Raw genomic sequence first — 20,965 nt, 5'->3', positions numbered from 1 at the left:
GTCATACACATGTAGGTTTTAATGATTTTTTTAATAACATAATTTTAGTGTTATTGTAAATACATACATTTATTTGTTTGTTTACAGTGTGCTTGAATGGATCAATAATTGAGAATTATAATTAGGTATTATGCATTATCATCTATATAATTGTCTAGGCAGAACAGTTTGTACCTTTTATTATGCCTTTTATTACATAACTCCCTGTGGCTCATTTAAAAGTGCAAAGCACTAAATTGGATTCAAATTAGATTACACATTAAGGCTGATGCCACACCAGGCGTAGGGCTGATTTTTTCGGCAAGCGGAAAAACGCTTGCCGAAAATTCAGCCCTACGCCTGCTACTTGTGCCTGCACCCGAATGAATGGGATACGCTCGGGTGCAGGCACATGTAGCCGATATACGCATGAAAACGCGAGACTTTGCATTTTCTCGCGTTTTCATGCGTATATCGGCTACATGTGCCTGCACCCGAGCGTATCCCATTCATTCGGGTGCAGGCACAAGTAGCAGGCGTAGGGCTGAATTTTCGGCAAGCGTTTTTCCGCTTGCCGAAAAAATCAGCCCTACGCCTGGTGTGGCATCAGCCTAAGACTATTCAGAAAGGTACTTGCACCCATACATACTCGGTTGCAACAAGCACCAATGTGCCCCTTCAGCCTGTTCTGATGTATTTAACACAAATGCACAAAATGACAGCAACTGGAGAAAACCCACATGAGCACAAAGAGAACACACAAGATGATGCCCTGAGGGGCATCAAACTTAGGGCCTTAGGGTTGCAAGGCAGCAGTGCTAACCCTGTGCCACTGTGTCTTTGGCAACATAATTTCAGTATTGTGTATCTTAAAATATTTGGCGCAACAGATAATTGTACTCTGCTTAAAAAAGGTTCAAAAGCATTGGTGGGGATAAAACTGGATTTAAAGCTGGCCTTACAAGCCCAGAATTGACCGGGCAGTTTGTAGTCTGATTTTCTGTGCATGTATGGCCAGTCATAAGGCCATTCAGAACGATAATCCTGTGATCCTGGTGGATTGATTATTGCATGTATGTATGTATAACTTTATTTATAAAGCGCCACAAGGGTACGCAGCGCTGTACAATCTTACAATATACAAAATTACACACAGTTAGGACAAGTGTTATAATAAATACAATAAATATATATAAATGCACAGGGAATAAGTGCCATGTGGTGTGAGACACAGTAGAAAGGAGGTCCCTGCCCTGTAGAGCTTACAGGTATTATTGCCTCTTACAGAATATTTCCATCATTCAGCAGAAAGCAGGTACAAAGTAGGCTCATCTCTGCTGCTCCTCTTTACTTTTTGATGTTCAGATGATTTGGACATTTGGCCTAAAACAACAGAATAATGCAAAAGTGGTCTTGGGCATGTATAGTATCTATTGTCTATTGCCATACATGGGCCTATGAAAGTTGCCAACAGACCGAGTCAGCAGCTGATTAGCCCGTGTACAGGGCCCTGTGATTGGCCTATCTGTACAAAAATCGTCCAGATGCCGATTTGGCAGGTTTGTTTTTCCTTTAAAATCGAGAACTGGATCTGCTAGTTGATATGGCCCTTGATCCGGCAGACTGCATAGCAGAGATTATGATCCAATCATTTGGCCCTCTCTTCTTTAGAACTTGCAGATAAAGACCAATTTGTCTATCCAATCAACATTTTACTTATATATTTGTTACATGTAAAGGGAAGCTTAATGTATATCTCAAGTTTTATCAAATTAATATTATTGATTACCAACACTGCTGGATGCTTATTCCAGTTATCTGCTACAGATCCACTTACCGTAAGTAATATTAATGAGTATGCACTTAAGTAGCGCATAAGTAGCTGAAAAAAAAAATTAAAAAGTCATCAATTTCACTTCAGTATCAGGTTAATACAGGTTACTGATCTCTGTACTCAATGCCAAGAGAACACACAATTTTCAACTTGCCAGTTTGTGCTATCTGCAGAAAAATAAACCTTCATGATAAATGTTGCATTTTTATCATGTGTAACCACAGAGGGGGTGGTAAGTTACATCCTGGAACATTGTTTATTTCCTCCTTGTTTGAAGCTTACTTGGGATAACATAAACAGTAGGATGTAACGATAACTGTGTAAGAGGAGTCACTCCTCTGGGGTCAGGAAGAGCAACTATGATGCCATTTCCTTTGATGTATTAAACATACTGAGGTCAGACAGCCAGTAAGTAACAATTGCATGACTCTGATATTCTCATTTTCTCAAAATACTGAAGAACTATCGCTGGAATCAGAAATATTTTGGCAGCAGTACTTTTTCCACTTCATATTTAAGGAAGTTTGATTTCAGAATTCTATCTCATACAGTACCCAGGAACATTCCATTCAGCCACCCGTTGCAGTTTTCAGTCGGTGGTTTATTGGTTAGGGGTATGATACATGAAAAGCTGCCAAATCTCTGCATACTTTTGCCATTTTCTCCAATATTATCATCTCACATATTTATAAAGCACCAACATATTCAGCAGTACTGTACAATAAACGTAGGGATAGGCTTACCGTATTTATCGCCCTATAAGACGCACCCAATTTTAAAGGAGGAAAATCTAGAAAAAAAAGATTCTGAACCAAATACTGTAGTAAAATATTTTATATCAACTGTATAAAGTTAATTGTCTCTGAGCTCACACATAATGAGGCTTCCCCCAAGGCCCCCCCCAAGCATCCTTCAGCTTCCCCCAGGCCCCCCCCAAGTATCCTTCAGCTTCCCCCAGGCCCCCCCCAAGCATCCTTCAGCTTCCCCCAGGGCCCCCCCAAGTATCCTTCAGCTTCCCACAGGGCCCCCCAAGTATCCTTCAGCTTCCCCCAGGGCCCCCCCAAGTATCCTTCAGCTTCCCCCAGCCCCCCCCCCAAGTATCCTTCAGCTTCCCCCAGGCCCCCCCAAGTATCCTTCAGCTTCCCCCAGGGCCCCCCCAAGTATCCTTCAGCTTCCCCCAGGCCCCCCCAAGTATCCTTCAGCTTCCCCCAGGCCCCCCCAAGTATCCTTCAGCTTCCCCCAGGGCCCCCTCAAATATCCTTCAGCTTCCCCCAAGGCCCCCCCCCAAGTATCCTTCAGCGTCCACCAGGGCCTCCAAGCATCCTCCAGCTCCCCCACGGCACCCCCAGCATTCTTCAGCTTCCCCCAGGGCCCCCAAGCACCTTCCATTTCCCCACCAACCTCCCCACAGCGGCCTCCGGCTCCTGTGATGTCTTCCTCTCTGTGCGTGTGACGTCAGTACGCACGGGTGCAACCTTATAAAAGCGAGGATGCGGCAGAGAGCCGCAGTACATAGAGGAGGACGCAGTTCGCCGTATAAGACGCACCAACTTTCCCCCCCCAGTTTTGGGGAACAAAAAGTGCGTCTTATACAGCGAAAAATACGGTAATTACTTGTGTACTATCTGCCATGGTTAGCATGCTTTCATAGGGTTCAACAAGTAAAGTCTGCCCCCGATGTTATTATTAGTTTTCCTGTCTATTGAGTGGAGCAAAGATATGACCCATGAGCTTCACAATAAAGCACAGGACAGATTTGCAGCCCATTATTTTTAATGATTCCCCTCAGCACCATTGCTGCTCATTGTGCCAGAAAAACTTCCAACATCAAACTTCAGGATTAAAACTTTTGGTTTATAGTTTTTTATTGCTTATTGGTCAATTCAACATTAACACTATTTTTCTCAAAACAAAATTTCAATTAAAGATTTGAGTAACTGTATCAAATATCTTCAGCTGAAGTTCCTAGCAAGAGGAAGACAGTCATGATGCATGTCAAAAGGCAAAAGGCCCCTTCCAATATGCTTTGAAGCCTTAAACTATGAGAAGTTCAACAAAAGTGCAAAGATATTTTATATCAGCAAAACATATATTTATTGCTGTGTTCTTCCAGTTAGCAATCAATAAATCAAAGTGCCTTTGCTTGCCTCTACAAATTATATAATTCCTTTTATGAAAGTAACATCGAAATAAATATTGTTGTAATTACACATGATCCAGAGAAAGGCTGGACACATCAATATCAAACCTTCCACTACTTTCATGAGCATTTCTTCTTTATTTGTCTTCTCTTTTAGGGTTTATCATTAAAGATTATAACAATTCTGAAAGGTGTGTTTATTTAAAAAGCCAGTTACATCTAAAAAAGGGGTGTGTGTGTGTGTACAAGTATGGGGCATGTTATCCAGAATGCTCAGGACCTGGGGGTCATATAGTATATGATGCATTTGCCTCTAATAAGGATTAATTATATCTTAGTTAGAATCAAGTACAAGATACTGTTTTATTATTACAGAGCAAAAGGAAGTCAATCTTCAAAATGAGAATTATTTGCTTATAATGGAGTCTATGGGAGATGGCCTTTTCGTAATTTGGTCATATACTTTGTAGAGACGATCTGACTAAATGTGTCTTGTTTTTAAATGAGTGCGTGGGTGTATTTGCCCTCGCTGCCTATAGGGTTGTAATTCATTAAATTCATTAAATGCATTAATGCCATTTTATATTTATGTGAAGTTATGTAATGTTATATTTAAGTTTAAATATATATAGCTTAACCAGGTCTTGTGCACCCAAACTTGCCCTTTAAACTATAGGATGAGTGGCATTACCTATGAATGTGTGTATATATGTATATATATATTTTTTTTTTTTATAAAAGTCTATTGCTTTTTACAGTAAAATATAGCTAGCATGTATTTATAAGAAGTGCATTTATAAAAAAAAAGTGTATTTGCTTTAGAAGCACTAGTTTACAACAACCAGCTCCTTTGTAGTGCATTAGGGCTGTAGGGTCAACTTTGCTCAGCAGATAAGAGAAAAGGTATTCATAACACTATAGTTTTAGCAATCAAATGTTGATAAGCAAAGGTCAAATGTCGTTCTTGGCTCTCTTTACAGCTATAGGATGAAAGCCTTTTTATATTAAACAGGACTTAAGAAATATAAATATTTTATTTGCAGTTGCTGGAGACACAGATATGATTTCTAAGGGTATAACAAATTTTCAGTTTAGAGTGTTACTTGCCTTTTAAAGAAAATCTATAATCTAACTGCACAGGGCATATTCTTCACCTGTGTTCAGCATGGAAGAGCCTAAGGCCGCCACAGCTGCATGAACCAGCAATGCTACTTCCTATTGAAATGAATACTTGGCAGTGATGAATTCCAGTGCCTCTTCACCAGTCCTTCTGTAAACTAGCAAACAAGCATCTAGTGTTTATCAGCTTTGATTGGCTTGCTCCATGATCCAATGGCTTATGTATGGATGGAACTACCAACAAAGATTTTAATAATGCATTATTAATGGTTTTAAGGTTTTTGTGCCTGGTGATCATCAGTGTGTGTATATATGTATGCAACCAGGAGGCAGTGAAGGAGATTACATTCTGGTGATGGTTTTAACAATGTTGGTATGAACTTTAGGAATAGCAAAACCTATTTCTGCTGTTTTGTAGCTGCAAATACTTAGTGAGTCATGATAGCTGTGCCCAGTAATATCTAGTTCTCTGATTATTGAAAAAGGGCATCAAAGTCACATTAACCAAGCATAAAGCAGCAACTTATTCTTTAGTGGGGTGATTTACAGTACATGCTTAGCAGCTAATGGTTAGCAACACTGGATATGATTCATATAGGCAAATGTAATAAAAGTCGTAAACGGAAAAAAAATCACACAAGAATAAAAATTTGCATTTCGCAATGTATTATTGTTCATTAGACTGTTATTGCATTGTGAATTTTAATTGCTTGAAGGTCGTGTAATCTTTGGAGCAAACTTAACAACTTTTTCATTAAGAAGTTTTATTACATACGCTGGACACTGTCGAAACTATAAGATTTGCAAACTTTTTTCCACTGTTGGAAGAGTTCGCTAAACAGTGTCCATGTTCGCAAAGCCCATATTAAATTCTTGAAAAAGCAAATTTAGAAGTTATATTTCTATGCATCAGATTTGATGCCACGTATAGTGATGGGCAAAATTCACTGCAAATTTTAGCCTTTCACCGTTGGCGGTTTATTTCGCGAAATGGGCGACACAATTTGCCCCATTAAAATTCACCGTGTGACAAAAAATTTACGTCTGCGGCAATTTTTTATTTTTTTTTAATGTGCTACATTTTTGCCGTTTTGCGGATCTTTCGGCGAAGTGAAACGGGACAGATTCGCTCATCACTAGCCGTGTATCCTAACATAGAATGTGTGTGCTAGAATGCTCGAGAAGAGAGGAAAAATAGATGGTAAATTTCACTGTGGTCAGAACTGATGAGTATAATTAAGTTCTCCATGAAGTGCTCATATTTTGGCACTAACAAAACAAGGATAATCATTTTACTTCTCTAATGATTTTGTCTATAAACAGGAAGCACAACAATGTTTGTGCCAGAAAAAGCTGGACTTTTTTATGCACTTCAAGGTTTTCCCACCGTGGCAGGTTTATAAAGTTAAGGGCAGTGGCAGACAGGGAGATTAGTTGCTCCACGACAAATCTTCGTTGCAGCGGGCGACTAATCTCCCCGCAATGGCATCCCACCAGCTAGAACAGGGGTGTCAAACTCAATCACATAAGGGGGCCGAAATCTAAAACACAGGCTAAGTCGCAGGCCAAATTTTTTTTATTAATATACTTAGTAAGATACTAAGGGGTATATTTATCACAATGTGTAAAAAGTGGAGTAAGACATTACCAGTGATGTTGCTCATAGCAGCCAATCAGATGCTTTGCTACTGTTGAAATCTGATTACTGATTGGTTGCCTTGGGCAACATTACTGGTAATGCTTCACTCCACTTTTTACACAGAATGATAAATATACCCCTTAGTCTTAGTTACTATGTGAGGAAAATGGAAATTGATCAGGGTGGATGGCCAGACACACTCACCAAGGGCCACATAAAACAGCCAGGTGGGCCGGATTTGGCCCCCAGGCCTTGTGTTTGACATATATGGGCTAGAATGTAAGTTGCATATGCGTTGCTGCGTTTTCCCGAAGTCGTCCGAAGTTTCCTCTCAGGCAACTTTGGGAAATTGTAGCAACGCCTATGCCATCCCACCGGCGATCTACAGTCTAGCTGGTGGGATGGCATTCTGGAGTGATTAGTTGCCCGTGGCAACGAAGATTTGTCGCGGGGCGACTAATCTCCACGTCTGGTGCCTCCTTTTCTGGCCAAAATACAAAGGTATTATTACTCATTTAGATTGGTAATTAGTTCTTAAATTGAAAACAAATAAAGGGGTTGTTTACCTTTGAGTTAACTTTTAGCATGATATAGAGAATAATATTAATAATAATAATTTGCAATAGGTCTTCAACTTTCCAGTTTGTAATTTCAGCAATTTCAGGTTGCCATGGTTTAAATTACCTTAGCAACTAGGGAGTGGTTTGAATGAGAGACTAATATATTTATAGGAGGACCTAAATAGGAGAGGACCAAAAAGTAAGAATAAAATTGTAGCCCTACACAGCATTTTTTTTTTGGCTACTGGGGTAGGTGTCCTCCATTTGAAAGTTGGAAAGAGTCAGAAGAAAAAGGCACATAATCCAAAACTATACAAAATAAATAATGAAGACTAATTGAAAGGTTGCTTAGAATTGGCTATTCTATAACTTAGTAACAGTTAACTTAAAGGTGAACCACCCCTGTTAGTGATTTTGAAATTGTATTTTTTTCAAAAGGCCATGATTTCTTTATTAAGATTAAGACACAAAGCATAGTACACAATAATAAATCATGCCTAAAACTGAAGAGTATTTTAAATGTAATTTCTATCAGTCAAAGTAGCAAATCCTAATATTCTAACATGCTTTGTAAGTAAGAGTAGTTTGTATCTGAGCAGTAGGGATGCTTTAATCATTTTACTTAATTGCTCTTGAAAATTAGTGCCTTCCTTTACCAAGGTCCCTTGATATCAACATGATTACCACAAACATATTATGCTTGGTGCGCATCTCTTTTCTTAATGATCATTTTAAAATAAGTTTAATGAATAAGTGCAAATTAAAATAATGATATATATGATGTTTGACTTGTAGTTATTAACCCCAATAGAGAGGGAAAGAATAACTGGAGTGATAATTTACAATGAAAACACAAGAGATCTGGGTTTCCTTAGTATGCACTTTACTTAACATTATATTATAAGTGTTGACATGGTATGTTTGTCAACCACATTCTTGCCACTGCCCTAAAGAAATGTTGACTTGGGCATTATTTATATATGAAAAATATTGTTTGGTCTCATTAAAACCTAAAGCAGTGCTTTTTGTATTTTTTTTATATTCACCACCCATTCTGTATAGGTCCAACATTTGCCTAGGGCACATACTAGCTCATAACAAGTTTACAAAATGCGAACAAATTGCTGCAGCAACCACTCACCCATAGTTCCAGCAATATAGGATATAGAAACAAATTAAGGTTCACCCCCAAATCTCACTCTAATTGACTTTCAAGCTAGAATTCCAGGAGCATCTGGGCCCCCTCCTCAAATCTCACCCTAAATGACCATCAGGCTGAGCTGTGCCTACCACTGCTCCAGGCCCCAGTTTAGGAATCTCTGCACTTGGATTTCTGTTCTGGAATTTTTCTGTGAAATCTTTAGAATTCTGTGAAATAATTGAACTGTGTTTATAAATGATGAGTGTTATTGGTTAGCTTTGAGTTTGATAAGGACAAAACAATCCCCAAGTGAAGTAGGTCTGTGAAAAATGAAGATCCACTATTTTATTTTTTCCCAGTTCCCATGTTTTAGGCTTTGTTGCCCAGGATAAAAAGAATCCCAACACCAAACTACTTTGAGTAGCACTTTGTCTAGTGGACTGGAGGAAATTTGCCCTCAAACAGCATTTCTACATAATCTAATGTTTAACCATTAATTTTACTGACATTTAACTAAATGTAACCAAAATTAATCATTTGACTTTTTTAAAGCAAATATTACATTACAAATGATCAAGGTTTATTAGTGCTATATAAATATAGGTTCTTGTCTACAACAAATAAAAAAATAAGAATAAAACCTATGCCACTCCAAAGACAAGCAACACCGCTGAATAATTTCCCTTATTGAGCGCGAGCAGGACATGTTATTCTAACAATGTAATCTCAAAGCACGGCTGTTTGTAAACTTATGATAAAAAAGTAGTTGACATTAGGCTTGGCACAAGTCAGGGTCAATGTTTACAGAGATTACCTTAATATCAATACGTTGTGTGAACTGTCAAGGCACACGTAACATTGTAAGTGGTTAGGATCAAGCAGATAAAGAGGGATTAACTGTGCAGATTGGGATGACTCTTAAATCACTGCAACAGTGATTTTACAAAGGATTAGCCACTTTTTTTAGTTTTAGTTTTTTTTTTTAACAAATATTGATCACTGATTTATTAGTCTGAAGGCAGATGAAAATGTACACTCATTTAGATCTTCCACATCTTTGCTTCCTCCATTTTTATTAAAGAAAATGACAGGTCTATTAAAGAATAATTTTTGAGAGTTTGCACAGTCTTCCAATTTTCATTTGAAAAGTTCAGTCAGCCTTTTAATATACATATCTTAATGTCCTAAAATGTATGCTTTAGCTTGCAAGCGAGTCTCCTTTTGATTTTTCTGAACTTAATTAATAAACCACCATAAAATCGAAACGATTTATTCAGTTGTGGAAGGTCCACTTTTGTTAATGAAATTAACAATAGTGATTATATTGTGTGTGTATTACAGAACTCCCCCCCCATCTGCTGATGGGTATATGACAGTTCTGTCCTTATTGCCTGGCACAGGGCAAGAGGTAAGGGCAGGGCCCCTTTGAACCGGCAGCCACTAGTGCTCCCTAACTTGTGCCTCTTTATTTTAAGAAAAATAGGGGGAGGGATGCTATGCTCCTCCTCTGCCCATCTCTCATGAATACATCACTGTCAAATGGAGGCAACACTGTATTTTGGAACCATTTTTTGCTTTTGTACCCTAACCTGCACTTCAGTAATGAGGGCCTATGTGTCCTGAATAGATGACATATGCAAGCATGAGAACAAACAAACCCCTTTCATATAGTGCCCTGGGACTGGGATTGAACAACTAGTGAACAACCCCAGTGAAACACTGATAATATTTTTGCACTAGTTTAGTGAAAGATTGCTGTTGTGACTGGTAAAATCAAATAGAGACTTAATATAGAGTGAATTTTTTTAATAATATGGGAAATGTTTCATTTGCTAAAAATTAGATGCATATTTTCATATCTACAAACAATATTAGCAGATAATTGTGCCCGTGAAGCAGTTTTGTTGGAGACCAGTACTGAGGCCAGTATTACAATATTACAGCAATATACAATAAAACAATAGATTTGTAATACCTAGGTGTTTAGCATCTGGCCTGCCCCTGTTCCACCCCATTTCTGCCCCCACTCCCTGTCCATTCTGCCGAATACCTCTTTTGCACCACTTTCTAGCTGATTCTCCCTCTCTTTTGCGCAATGGTGTAGCAGCATCCATTTTGTGCCACGGATTCGCCCCTTTTGGTCCTGCCCCTGCCTCCATGTCATCGGCTGGTAAGGGGCCCACAAAAAGGCTGGCAACCCTAGCTTGGTGCTTGGTTAGAAAGGGACCCCTTTCTAATTTTTCCAAAGCCTATATGAAGATGAAAAACCATCTCAGTAAAGTGAGTACAAGCAGGGATAACCATGTGGGTTTATTGTCTCATGATGCAGTGTATCAGGGCCCCAGAATGTTACAGCATGACCCAATAAACCCCGCTTGCACTCACTTCACTTAGCTGGTTTTCCTTCTTCATCTAGACTTTCAATGAAAGTAACATTAACAAACCAAATAATTACAATGAGTTTCCTGTTCTCTAGTGCAAACTCCTTTATTGTTGGTGGGACTGTGAGGAGAGTTCTGCAGCTTGCTGTCCATGAACAAGCCAAACAAACTTAGTCTGACTAGAGTAAATCTGCACTGAACAACTACCACTCCTTAACTGTATTAAATAGTAATTTAATAATTCATGCCACTGGCTTAAAAACACTTGTACATTTTCTACATGTACTCTGTTTATAATTGATGAAAGCTAATGAAAGCAATGACAGCACACTCCCTACAGACTGCTCTGTGCATAAACCCTGCACAAACTTATGGAGTTAGGCTCAGAAACAGCTGTACTGCTAAATGCTCTTTCAAGCCATGATAATTTTTGTCATACTGGCAAAATTTGTGCCTTCAAATATGTGCTTGATTCCAAACATTTTAACAAAAAAAGTATACAAACACATTTTGCTTCCCCTGTGTTACTTCCTCTGTATTTTTGTTGTGGCCAGAGTATAATTATTATAATAAATGTGATATTTAACAAGGATGAAATGATCGATTTTTGAAAATGTCAGGCATTGTGGAGACATATGACATTTGAAGTTAATGTGCATGTAGTGGACAAGTTTGACAAGTTATTGTAGACAGAATTCATAAAAATTATTTACATGCAAACAGCAAATAAAGTGAAGCTGTGTTTAAAGCAGCCATGAGCCTTCTGTTCCTCTTGCACTGACCACTCTTCAGAAACAAGCCTCAACTGGAACACTACCATACTAACACACTTCAATGGACATGTAGCACTATAGAAAACTGTTAAAAAAATCATGATCCTATGTCTTTCTCCTCCACTCAGCCTAGTCAGGTTTGGCCTAATTTACTTTACTTACCCTAGTGAAGGTATTATCATCACCTGATTCCGTATTGGAAGAAACTGTGTCCTAGCCTAGCCTATCCATTACACCATTTATGCACTCACCGCTTACTCTTCTTAAAACTCTGTTTCCTCAACACTATGCTCAATGCTGTCCAACTAATATATGTAGTGGGCCCAGCATTTCTTATACAGCATGTTCGACAGCCAAATTAAAATGATGATGCCACATCAGGCCCACAGTCCTCTAATTGGACAGCCCTGCTACAGAATATAAGCTCTTCAAGGCAATGACTTTCTTCCATTCATATCATGAATTTTGTTAATTGTGTTTTATTGTTATTCCTAAACATGTGAATATGTTCTGAGTGGTTTCCAATATCATTGGTAGTTTAAATGCCAGAACAACAGAAATTCAAAGGCACAAAGAAAATATAGTGCAAAGTATCTAATATAAAAAATATAGAAAAGCTTAATTGAAAGATAAACTTTTATTTTTATCTGCCATGGATACTTCCTTGATGTCTTCCTTTAGCAGTAGACAAGTAAAAGATAAGGGATGAGGGCCCTTGATGAACAATACAACACTTGTATGTATTATGTTTTCTTGAAATTATGAACACAAAGGAGCCTAACATTGGTGCAATACACTGGCCTCTTATGTGCAACATATAAATATGTTATTATGCCAACTGCAATGGTGTCTCTGGCATTTTGTGTTGTTTTACATTTTTAAATCCAAAAGAATAATGTGATTGTCCAACATATGGGTTCTAAAAATTATTCTATATACCTTTTACCACATGCAATAATTTTGCTCTTTAGCATGGTCTTGCACAGAAATGTATGCAATGCAACTTTCCTTCTATTAGGTATGTTGCCGAAATGTGGTACTTTGTGCTAAATGATATACTCTGTTTGTTTTAATATCCCTGAGGCATACCTTCTAATAGTTGCTTCACTTTCAAATTGCTTAAATAGATTATAAGGTAGTATAATATTGTAAAGCAAACAAATGGGGACAATAATGCAGTAAATGAAAAGAAACGATAGCAAATTAAAAACTATTAACGCTACATTAAAAGAATATTAATGATACTTGGACTGTAGACGGAAACCTATTTCCAAGAGGAAAAGATGCATGGTAAAAATAATGAATAGCAGTTTATAGAGGCTTATAGGGCAAGCAGTGTCCACCTATTTGGTGAATAACACAGCCATTATTAGCAATATAAAACTGTTTTCAACATAAATCCAACAGTAGGCTTGTATTGAAAATGTAGTTTATCTATTATTTTAATTACAAAATATCTTGGATTTTCGTGTTTTTTTTAATTTTTTTGATCACGACTAATCATTTCCACGAATGGCAGTGATTTATCAAAAAAACTGAAAAAACTTCTTCAATTTGTTGCATGAAAACTGCAATATTGTCGTACAAAAGCCAGCGTAAACCCCCCAAAAAACTCTTAAACCATGAAGCAAAAGAATGATCTTCCAGTTGTAAAAGGCACATCTGCCTTTGAGTTTACATGTACTCAACAGATTTTAGATGTCGTATTTTCCAATTCGGAATTGTTGCGGTTTTGTTCCATAAAAATTTGTGACAAAATCAAGAAACTTGACCGAAAAAACTGAACATTAGTAAATGCCCCCCCTAGTGTTTTGTTTTTGCAGTACATTACAGTAAAACGGACAGCTCTTTTGTCTCTCACTGGATCCCACAATAAAAAGTCCTTCTTATCGGTAAACCAGAGACACACGTATCAAATGGAGAAAGAAAGTGATTTGTTTATAAAACATTAAAAAAATGAATAATGGAGAGAATACAAAGTTCAAGGAGTTTAGATGCTTAAAGTAGATGGGATGGGAGTTTAAGAGGATTTGAGTCAAGTGTGGCTTTTTAAACTATTGTTTAGAACAAGCATGTTTGATGGAAAAGGGGAAAATCCAGAAATTAGGGAATAATGAAATGTTTGAGAAAGAGCTAAAGTACATTGAGCAGCACATTGAGTACATAGGATCAAATGAGTATGTTGTGAGAGGAAAGAACAAGCTGAGGGAACCTTGAAGCTATCACCTGGTTTAGAGGTGGTTGTAGCTCCAGGGTTCCCCTTCATTAATAGGCATAGCATTGTTCCATGAATTTCAGATGCATGGCCCTAAAACATGTTTTTTCATGATTTATTGTGCAAAAAAAACCCAAGACAAATTTGAAAGCAAAAATATTCCATGTAAAAACCTGTTGAGATCATGAAGAAGTCAATGGCAGGTGTCCCTTTTACATCTGGAAGATCTTTCTTTGCTTTGTGGTTTTAAAAAGTTTTTTTTTGTTTTGTTTTTTACACTGTCTGGCATTTGTGGGACAATATGAAAAAGCTGCGGTTTTCAAGTTTTTTCCACATCTTTTTTCATTTGTGCATTTCAATTTGGATCTTTTTATTGACATTCTTGGAAATTAGTTTAGCCATGGTTTCTCTAAAACCATAAAAAATCTGAACTTTGATAAATCTGCCGCTATGAATATGAACTACAGCGGAGACACTTGACCTTTTATGCAGAAATATACCCTGCAGTTTTATTAATAATGTTCTAACCAACGCTATGTCAAAATACCCATTAGGTGACTGAGAAGACCAAAGGTGCAACAGATGGAAAGATCATTCTGGGTAGATGTGGTGGGATTTGTATTCTATGTGTAGGAATGTCTCTGATGGGACAATGCAGTGATAGATCATTCAGCGAAGAGCACTTCCCTTAACTTGCCTGAGTAAGATGGATATTTCAGATATTCATTTTGTTGCTGCTGTCTTACTGATTTAAAAAAATAGGCCTTGAATTACTGTTTTCATTGCATTTCATCCTTTACTGTCATAGCTTCTGGTAATAAGGCTAATTTAGATTATGTGTCCTGTAGACCCCGTTGAACTCTTCGTCTTTTTTTTCTGTCAATTTATGAATCTGTTTTTCTTTTGCTTAAAGAATGTATTATTTAAGCCAAGAGGAGAACTATATGTTCTAGAGATATAAGTTCAGCATTTAGGATATTCTAAAATGTATTTGTAAACACATAACTATATTTTTATATGTGGCCTGGCCAACTGCTAGTACTGAGATATGGAATCTCATAGAAGGGCTTTCATCAATTAAACTTTTTCAAACTAAAAATAAAAATAGAAATAAAAAGGAGAAATTGCTAGAAAATTTGGGGCAGCTCAGAGATACAAAAAATGTAGACAGAGAAGGTTCTCCATTAAATCACAAGGACAATGCCAAAATAAAAGGTTATAGGTATTATTTAAATTATACAGTGGCTAAGATTTATTTCCTGAATTAAATGTCCATCTAATTAAACCACACACTGATTTTTTGCCCCCGTTGGTTACAATATGCTATCCCTCAGTGTTTTCCAGATAAACAGTACTCCTATTGTGGCCCCCTAGTTTATATAATAAGCAATGGAGGAGGCCCCTATTCAAATTATTCTGAATATGGTTGTCTTTCAGGACTATGAATTCACTAGTGTGAGCTCCACTACTGTATGTTTTATTCACTTCTATTTATTTATGATAATATCTGGATGTGTAACGGTGGCCATACGGGCCAATTCTAGCTGCCGATATTACTTCACATTGAACACTGGTCCTAGGTTCAGATCACCATGTGCATTTTATCTACTCTGAGTGCTCTCTTTACTTTCCACTATCCAAAAATATCAGTTCCTGATCATTTTGGTCCTGTTGTTTAGGTGCATATTAAGCTTTGTGCAATATGCTGGCACTGTATGAATCACAATAATAACATCAGCTCTTTTGTGTACATCTTCATTCCTTTCCTCACACAGCTCCTGCGTTGTCTGCTGACCATCTGCACCATCTTAAAAGCCGGAAGGCTCAAATTTATCACTTAGTTTTTGTGTCTTTTTCTTTCTTCCAGGGAGCTTCTATCCACTTGTTGCAGCACAAGATCTTGAGTATTTAAGAGCAGGATACCTGGAAAAACGCAGGAAAGGTAAAACTCTTTAACTGGATATCATTATTAAAATCTATTTATATAGCCAAGTTAAAGATGGCGCAGTCATGTGTAATGCGGCACCCCCTTAATAAATTGTCTCCTGAATATTTTAATAAACACATGCAGTGACCATAAAGTTTCCTCAGAAATAAATCTATTTTCACCCCATTTCTACTTTAGTCATAAAAAAGTTCATGCTGTCAACATATTAGGAATCATTCATGTTATTAAGTGATCATTACCAAGACAAATATTTGCATAAGATATCCTTTCATCAGTCAGATCTGTATTTTATCAGTTCAGTTGCCATGCTAAATAGGGAATTTATACCACAACAATAGGAAGAACTAAGTATGCCAATGAATACAGAGCTACTGTGCTTGCCAGCAGTGCATTAATGAGGGGTGTGAGGAGATATATATGCATCCCTCTTCCTGCTTTCTACCCATTTACTAACTTGCTCATCATCCAATAATATGTTTAATATGATTTATAATTATAAAATGCTGGGTTTTTTTTTGCTGATACAGTTTATTGTCCTCACATTTCAGATCACAGTTTTTTTGCATCTGAATGGCAAAAGCGTTGGTGTGTATGTACCAATTCTATGTTTTACTACTATGGCAGCGATAAAGGTAGGTTGCTAATGGACAGTATTTTTATTCTACCAAGAAATATTTATTGTTATTTATGTTCTGTAAACTTTCTCTGACTGAAAATAGTTTGGGTTGCCTTAATTTTTATCCTTGATTTATGTAGCATCCACACATTAGGGTTGATTCACTAAAGTGAGATAAAACGAGCCCTGTTTATAGCATGCGTTAAAAATTTTATCGCGTCTTATTTTTCACATCTTAACGCACGATTCACTAAAAGGATATTTGGGTTAATTAAGACGCAATGCTGTTTGCGTTATTTAAGTCGCGAAGACTATTTTCGTGCGGTATTTGACACAACACACGTTAATTAACGCAGCGCACTACTTGTCGCGCGCTAATTAATGCACGTGCGCTACTTATCGCTTGCACGCCGTATTAGCCATACACACCATTACATTCGTAAAACTATTGCTTTTGAAAATGACCATTTCCCTGCAAACTGGAGGCTGCATCACTCTAGGGCCAACACAGACTTGAATAAATCCCACTGCAAAGTCCATATTGTGTTGCCAAAAGCTCATGAACTGTACTTTTCTATAATTACCGCCTGCCCCAAGTAGGTGTTAATTTTCGCATATACTAATGTGATATTTAGCGCGTCTAAGTGTTTGTAAATCATGCGAAATCATGCGAGAATTAATGCAATGCAGTAAAAATAATGCATTCCGTTGCGTGCTATTTACCGCATGCAATATGCGACAACGCTTATCGCACTTTAGTGAATCAACCCTATTATCTTATAATATCCACACAGCAACAGAGCAACCTGGGCCAATTTAATCAGAAGCCTATTATTAATCTACATGCATGCTTTTGGGGTGTGGAGCAGGTCCGGACTGACAATTTGTGGATTCTGGCAAATGAAGGGCTGTTGTAAGATGCAATAGACGGGGGCTGCTTGGGCCTCTATGTACATAAAATGCCAAGACCTATTTTGAATCTTAGTCTAGATTGGATAAAGCTGGAGTATCCAGAGGAAACCCATACAGACACAGGGAAAATATACAGACTCCCTGTAGATGGGGCCCTGGTTGGAATGGTTGGTCACACCCCAAAACGGCAATGTTGCTTATAAGTTATACTCTTTTTTCATGCTTCCTTTGTTCAGAGTTTATTGGTTTTCAGCTATTCAACTCAGCACTAACAACCCAAAGGTGTAACATTCATTCAGTGATCCATTAGTGACGCAAAACAAAATCAATAACGAAAATATACTTCAGAATTCATTTCTGAACATTCTGCAATAACAACATCCAGTCCCTGGAGGCGTCATACTGCAAATTGAGGGAACAAACAGACAATATCATAAGCGCCTAAATTATCATTACATATTCTTTAATAGTTAACATAACACATAAAAGTAGATGATATCATAAAACATTGGATATATTATTAGGAAATGCTACAGTTCTAGTATGGGCTGGAAATGGGATTTGGGAAATGTTATACAGAATGCAACATTTACATTTTTAGCTCATTTATATAATATACAAGTTCTACTTTTTATTCACATTTCTACAATTTAAAGACTCAGACTCAGCTCTGGTCAGTCCCTAGTGATAATATGCCATATTTTCTGGGCCACACCCTTTTGTTCTTAGGGAATTATAAAACAATAAGAGGTGTATAACAAATTATAAGAAAAGTTGGCAACGGTTTTACAGACAATGGCAGCTCAGGCAAGGCTGAAACTAATTTTCACAAACCATTATTCTTCTAATGGAGAAGACAATTACACACTCTAAACAAGACCTTTCTAAATTAATCCCAGAAATAAAACTGTGCTGGTAAAGAACTTTTCGTGTCTTTCCTTAAACTATTTCAAATACGGTCGATTATCATCGATGGGAAAATAATAGTTTTTATTATAGAGTATTTTCCCTACAAACCCAAAAGGTCTTTTAAAAAAAAAAAAAAAACACAGAGAGACTGATTTAAGAAAACAGAGACTAGCTTAGAAGCCAGCGTTAATAAAACAATTCATATTTACGTGTTAAGATTACAGAGGCCTTCTTTATGTTAAGGCTGGTAAATATTCAGCCAACTTGCTATCATTAATGATTTCTATCACGATAACAGGGTGATTAATTATACTGGAATAAAATTAAAAAGGAATTGGATTTTCGATACCCCTGAATCTTAAGAATTGTTTAGGGTAAGCTTTCTATCAAAATGAATATATTCTGTTTTCAAAGCAATTGTCAAGCCATGTTCCCTATGCCACCAGACTCTGTGGGCTGCTTCTTAGTTATCATCAAGTGCAAGGCACTGTTTTATTACTACAGAGAAAAGGGATATCATTTTTACAAATTAGAATTGTTCGGAATTTGGATAATGGGTTTTAGGATAAGGGATCCCATAACTGTATTAGCTTTCTTTTAAATTAAAGAGTAGAAAACTATTTAGACAATGTAACTGTAAGTATAGATGTTAGGCCCTAGAGACATTTAGTAACGAATAAATACACTTTAATAAGGAATCAATATTCAATGTCAGTGGGGAGAAATAACAGTGCTACCCTTTCCAGTAAAAGAAGAGCCAATAAAGAGAATTGTTAGACAATGTCCTCAAGTAAAATACTGGAGTGTGAGTGGATTAGGAAAACTATGTACAAAATGTACTATGTATCAAAATCAGGCACCAAAATATATTTTTTTTTATTAAATGTGAGATGTTTATTGTTTTTTTACACCATAATTTTACACTTGGCTTCATATTCACAAAACTTTTTAAATGCATATAATTGTAAATGGAGCACTTTGGAATTAAACCAGTTATGTGTGAAGTATTTCAATGCAAGTTTTTTTTTTAATACATTTTTATAAATAATCCCCTGAAAAAATGGGATTGATATAATAAATGGGCCATACTAAAAGTGACATTTCTCTATATAAATAGATAAATTGACATCAATAGGAAGAAATAAATTGCTAGTATTAAATTACAATCTGAAATTTAGAATTAGTTATAGCATTGAAGGAATTGCAGTTTTATCTCAAGCCTATAAACAGTGGACATTACACTGTGCAAAATTACATGGGAAACCATTCCCTTGTTGCCATCTTAACAAACAAATTTGTATGATGTGCAATACCATCTTTTAACATGTGGGGGCAGGTTATTCACTGCAACACATGATGATGATGTCATACAAAGATACCCAAGTGTTCTGGGGCAGACAGGGACCATAGAGTAACACCAAGCCCATAAGCCTCCAGTTGGGAGCCCTGCATTATATGACTTAATTTGGTAGAAAATATATATATATACTTCAGCCACTTGCATAGCCAAATGCAATTTGCCTATTTTGCTTTATCATTGACAGACAAACAGCAGAAAGGTGCATTTTCTCTTGATGGATACAGAGCCAAAATGAATGATACACTAAGGAAGGATGCAAAGAAAGACTGCTGTTTTGAAATCTTTGCTCCAGATAAACGTGTCTATCAGGTAGGCATCTTTGTGTATAAATGAAATTGATAAAACCGTTACTGTGCCAGCCTCAGAGACAGGAACATTTGGGTTGAAACAGCTCACTAACTGGCACATCTGCACAGCATGCTCATACATATGGGAATAACATGGAAAACAAAACTGAGCTCATTTCCTTACACCACATATCAAACAGAATTTGCATACCGAAGACTATCATTTGGATTTTGAGATATATATGTGTGTGTTTGTGTGTGTGTGTATGTATATGTTACCTGAGCTCTTATGACCTGTTAATAACCAGTATTCCTAAGTGCAACAATTTATCAGCAAAAGGTCAAGTACTTCTTCCACTGGTTGTGAATACATATATAAGGAAAACTATTGCATGGAACATCAATACAAAGGAGAACTTTAATATGTTTTAAACATCTGAAATTGCATTTGAAATCATTTAATTAAGATGTCAGGCAATGTGCTGAAATCTGACAAGAACATTTTAAGAAAACTGTACCCAGCAGTCTAAAGATATTCACGGGTGTCTTCTAATTGTCAAGGGCAAGTTTCGTTCATCAGTTGTGGCTCTGACATTGATGAAGAGAAGCACCTTTTTTTCTGCACAGCTGCCAGCTGCTGATCACAGTTTCAAATCCATCATCCTCCGGTCCAATTACGTATATTTGTCAAAATTAACTGTATATTATAAGAAGCATCCTTGCAAAGAAAGTATCAGCAGACACATAAAGAATGGTTGATGTTTTCAGGAAGAAATGACAAGAATGCTAGATTAAATTTCCCCTCTTTAACAGAGATTTGTTTTTAAAAATAGTTTGCAGCCTCCAGTCCTAAAGAAGCAGAAGAATGGGTTAATATCATCATGAATTCCAGAGGTATGGCACTAAAGGATGACTTTTGCATGTCTGTTTAGTTCAAATATATAGCTAGAAATGATTCAGACTACCTTTTTAAGAATGAGCTAGACATGTGTCTGGATGTAAAGGGGGACAAATTGTGCTTCTAGTCCAAATTGTGCCCTACTACAAACTTTAAGCCTCTAGTAAAAGTTCCCACAATGCCTTAATGACCAGTTCCTACTATTTCAGAACCATGTATTTGTTATTATGTAACTTTGAAACACACTGTGATAA

General features: G+C 37.0%; 1 protein-coding gene across 1 annotated transcript in view; it reads left to right on the top strand.

Annotated features, from left to right (window-relative positions):
* Positions 1-20,965, top strand: part of skap2 (src kinase associated phosphoprotein 2) — a 148,710-nt gene that overhangs the window by 64,093 nt on the left and 63,652 nt on the right. Inside the window, 4 exon segments of the mRNA NM_001114212.1 lie at positions 15,649-15,723; positions 16,278-16,361; positions 19,711-19,835; positions 20,647-20,707. Of these exon segments, the coding sequence (NP_001107684.1) occupies positions 15,649-15,723; positions 16,278-16,361; positions 19,711-19,835; positions 20,647-20,707 (345 nt within the window).

Source organism: Xenopus tropicalis, chromosome 6 (assembly GCF_000004195.4).
Source record: "Xenopus tropicalis strain Nigerian chromosome 6, UCB_Xtro_10.0, whole genome shotgun sequence".
In the NCBI taxonomy this organism is placed as follows: Eukaryota; Metazoa; Chordata; class Amphibia; order Anura; family Pipidae; genus Xenopus; species Xenopus tropicalis.
The sequence above is the reverse complement of the archived record's forward strand: the minus strand, read 5'-3'. Positions and strand labels throughout refer to the sequence as shown.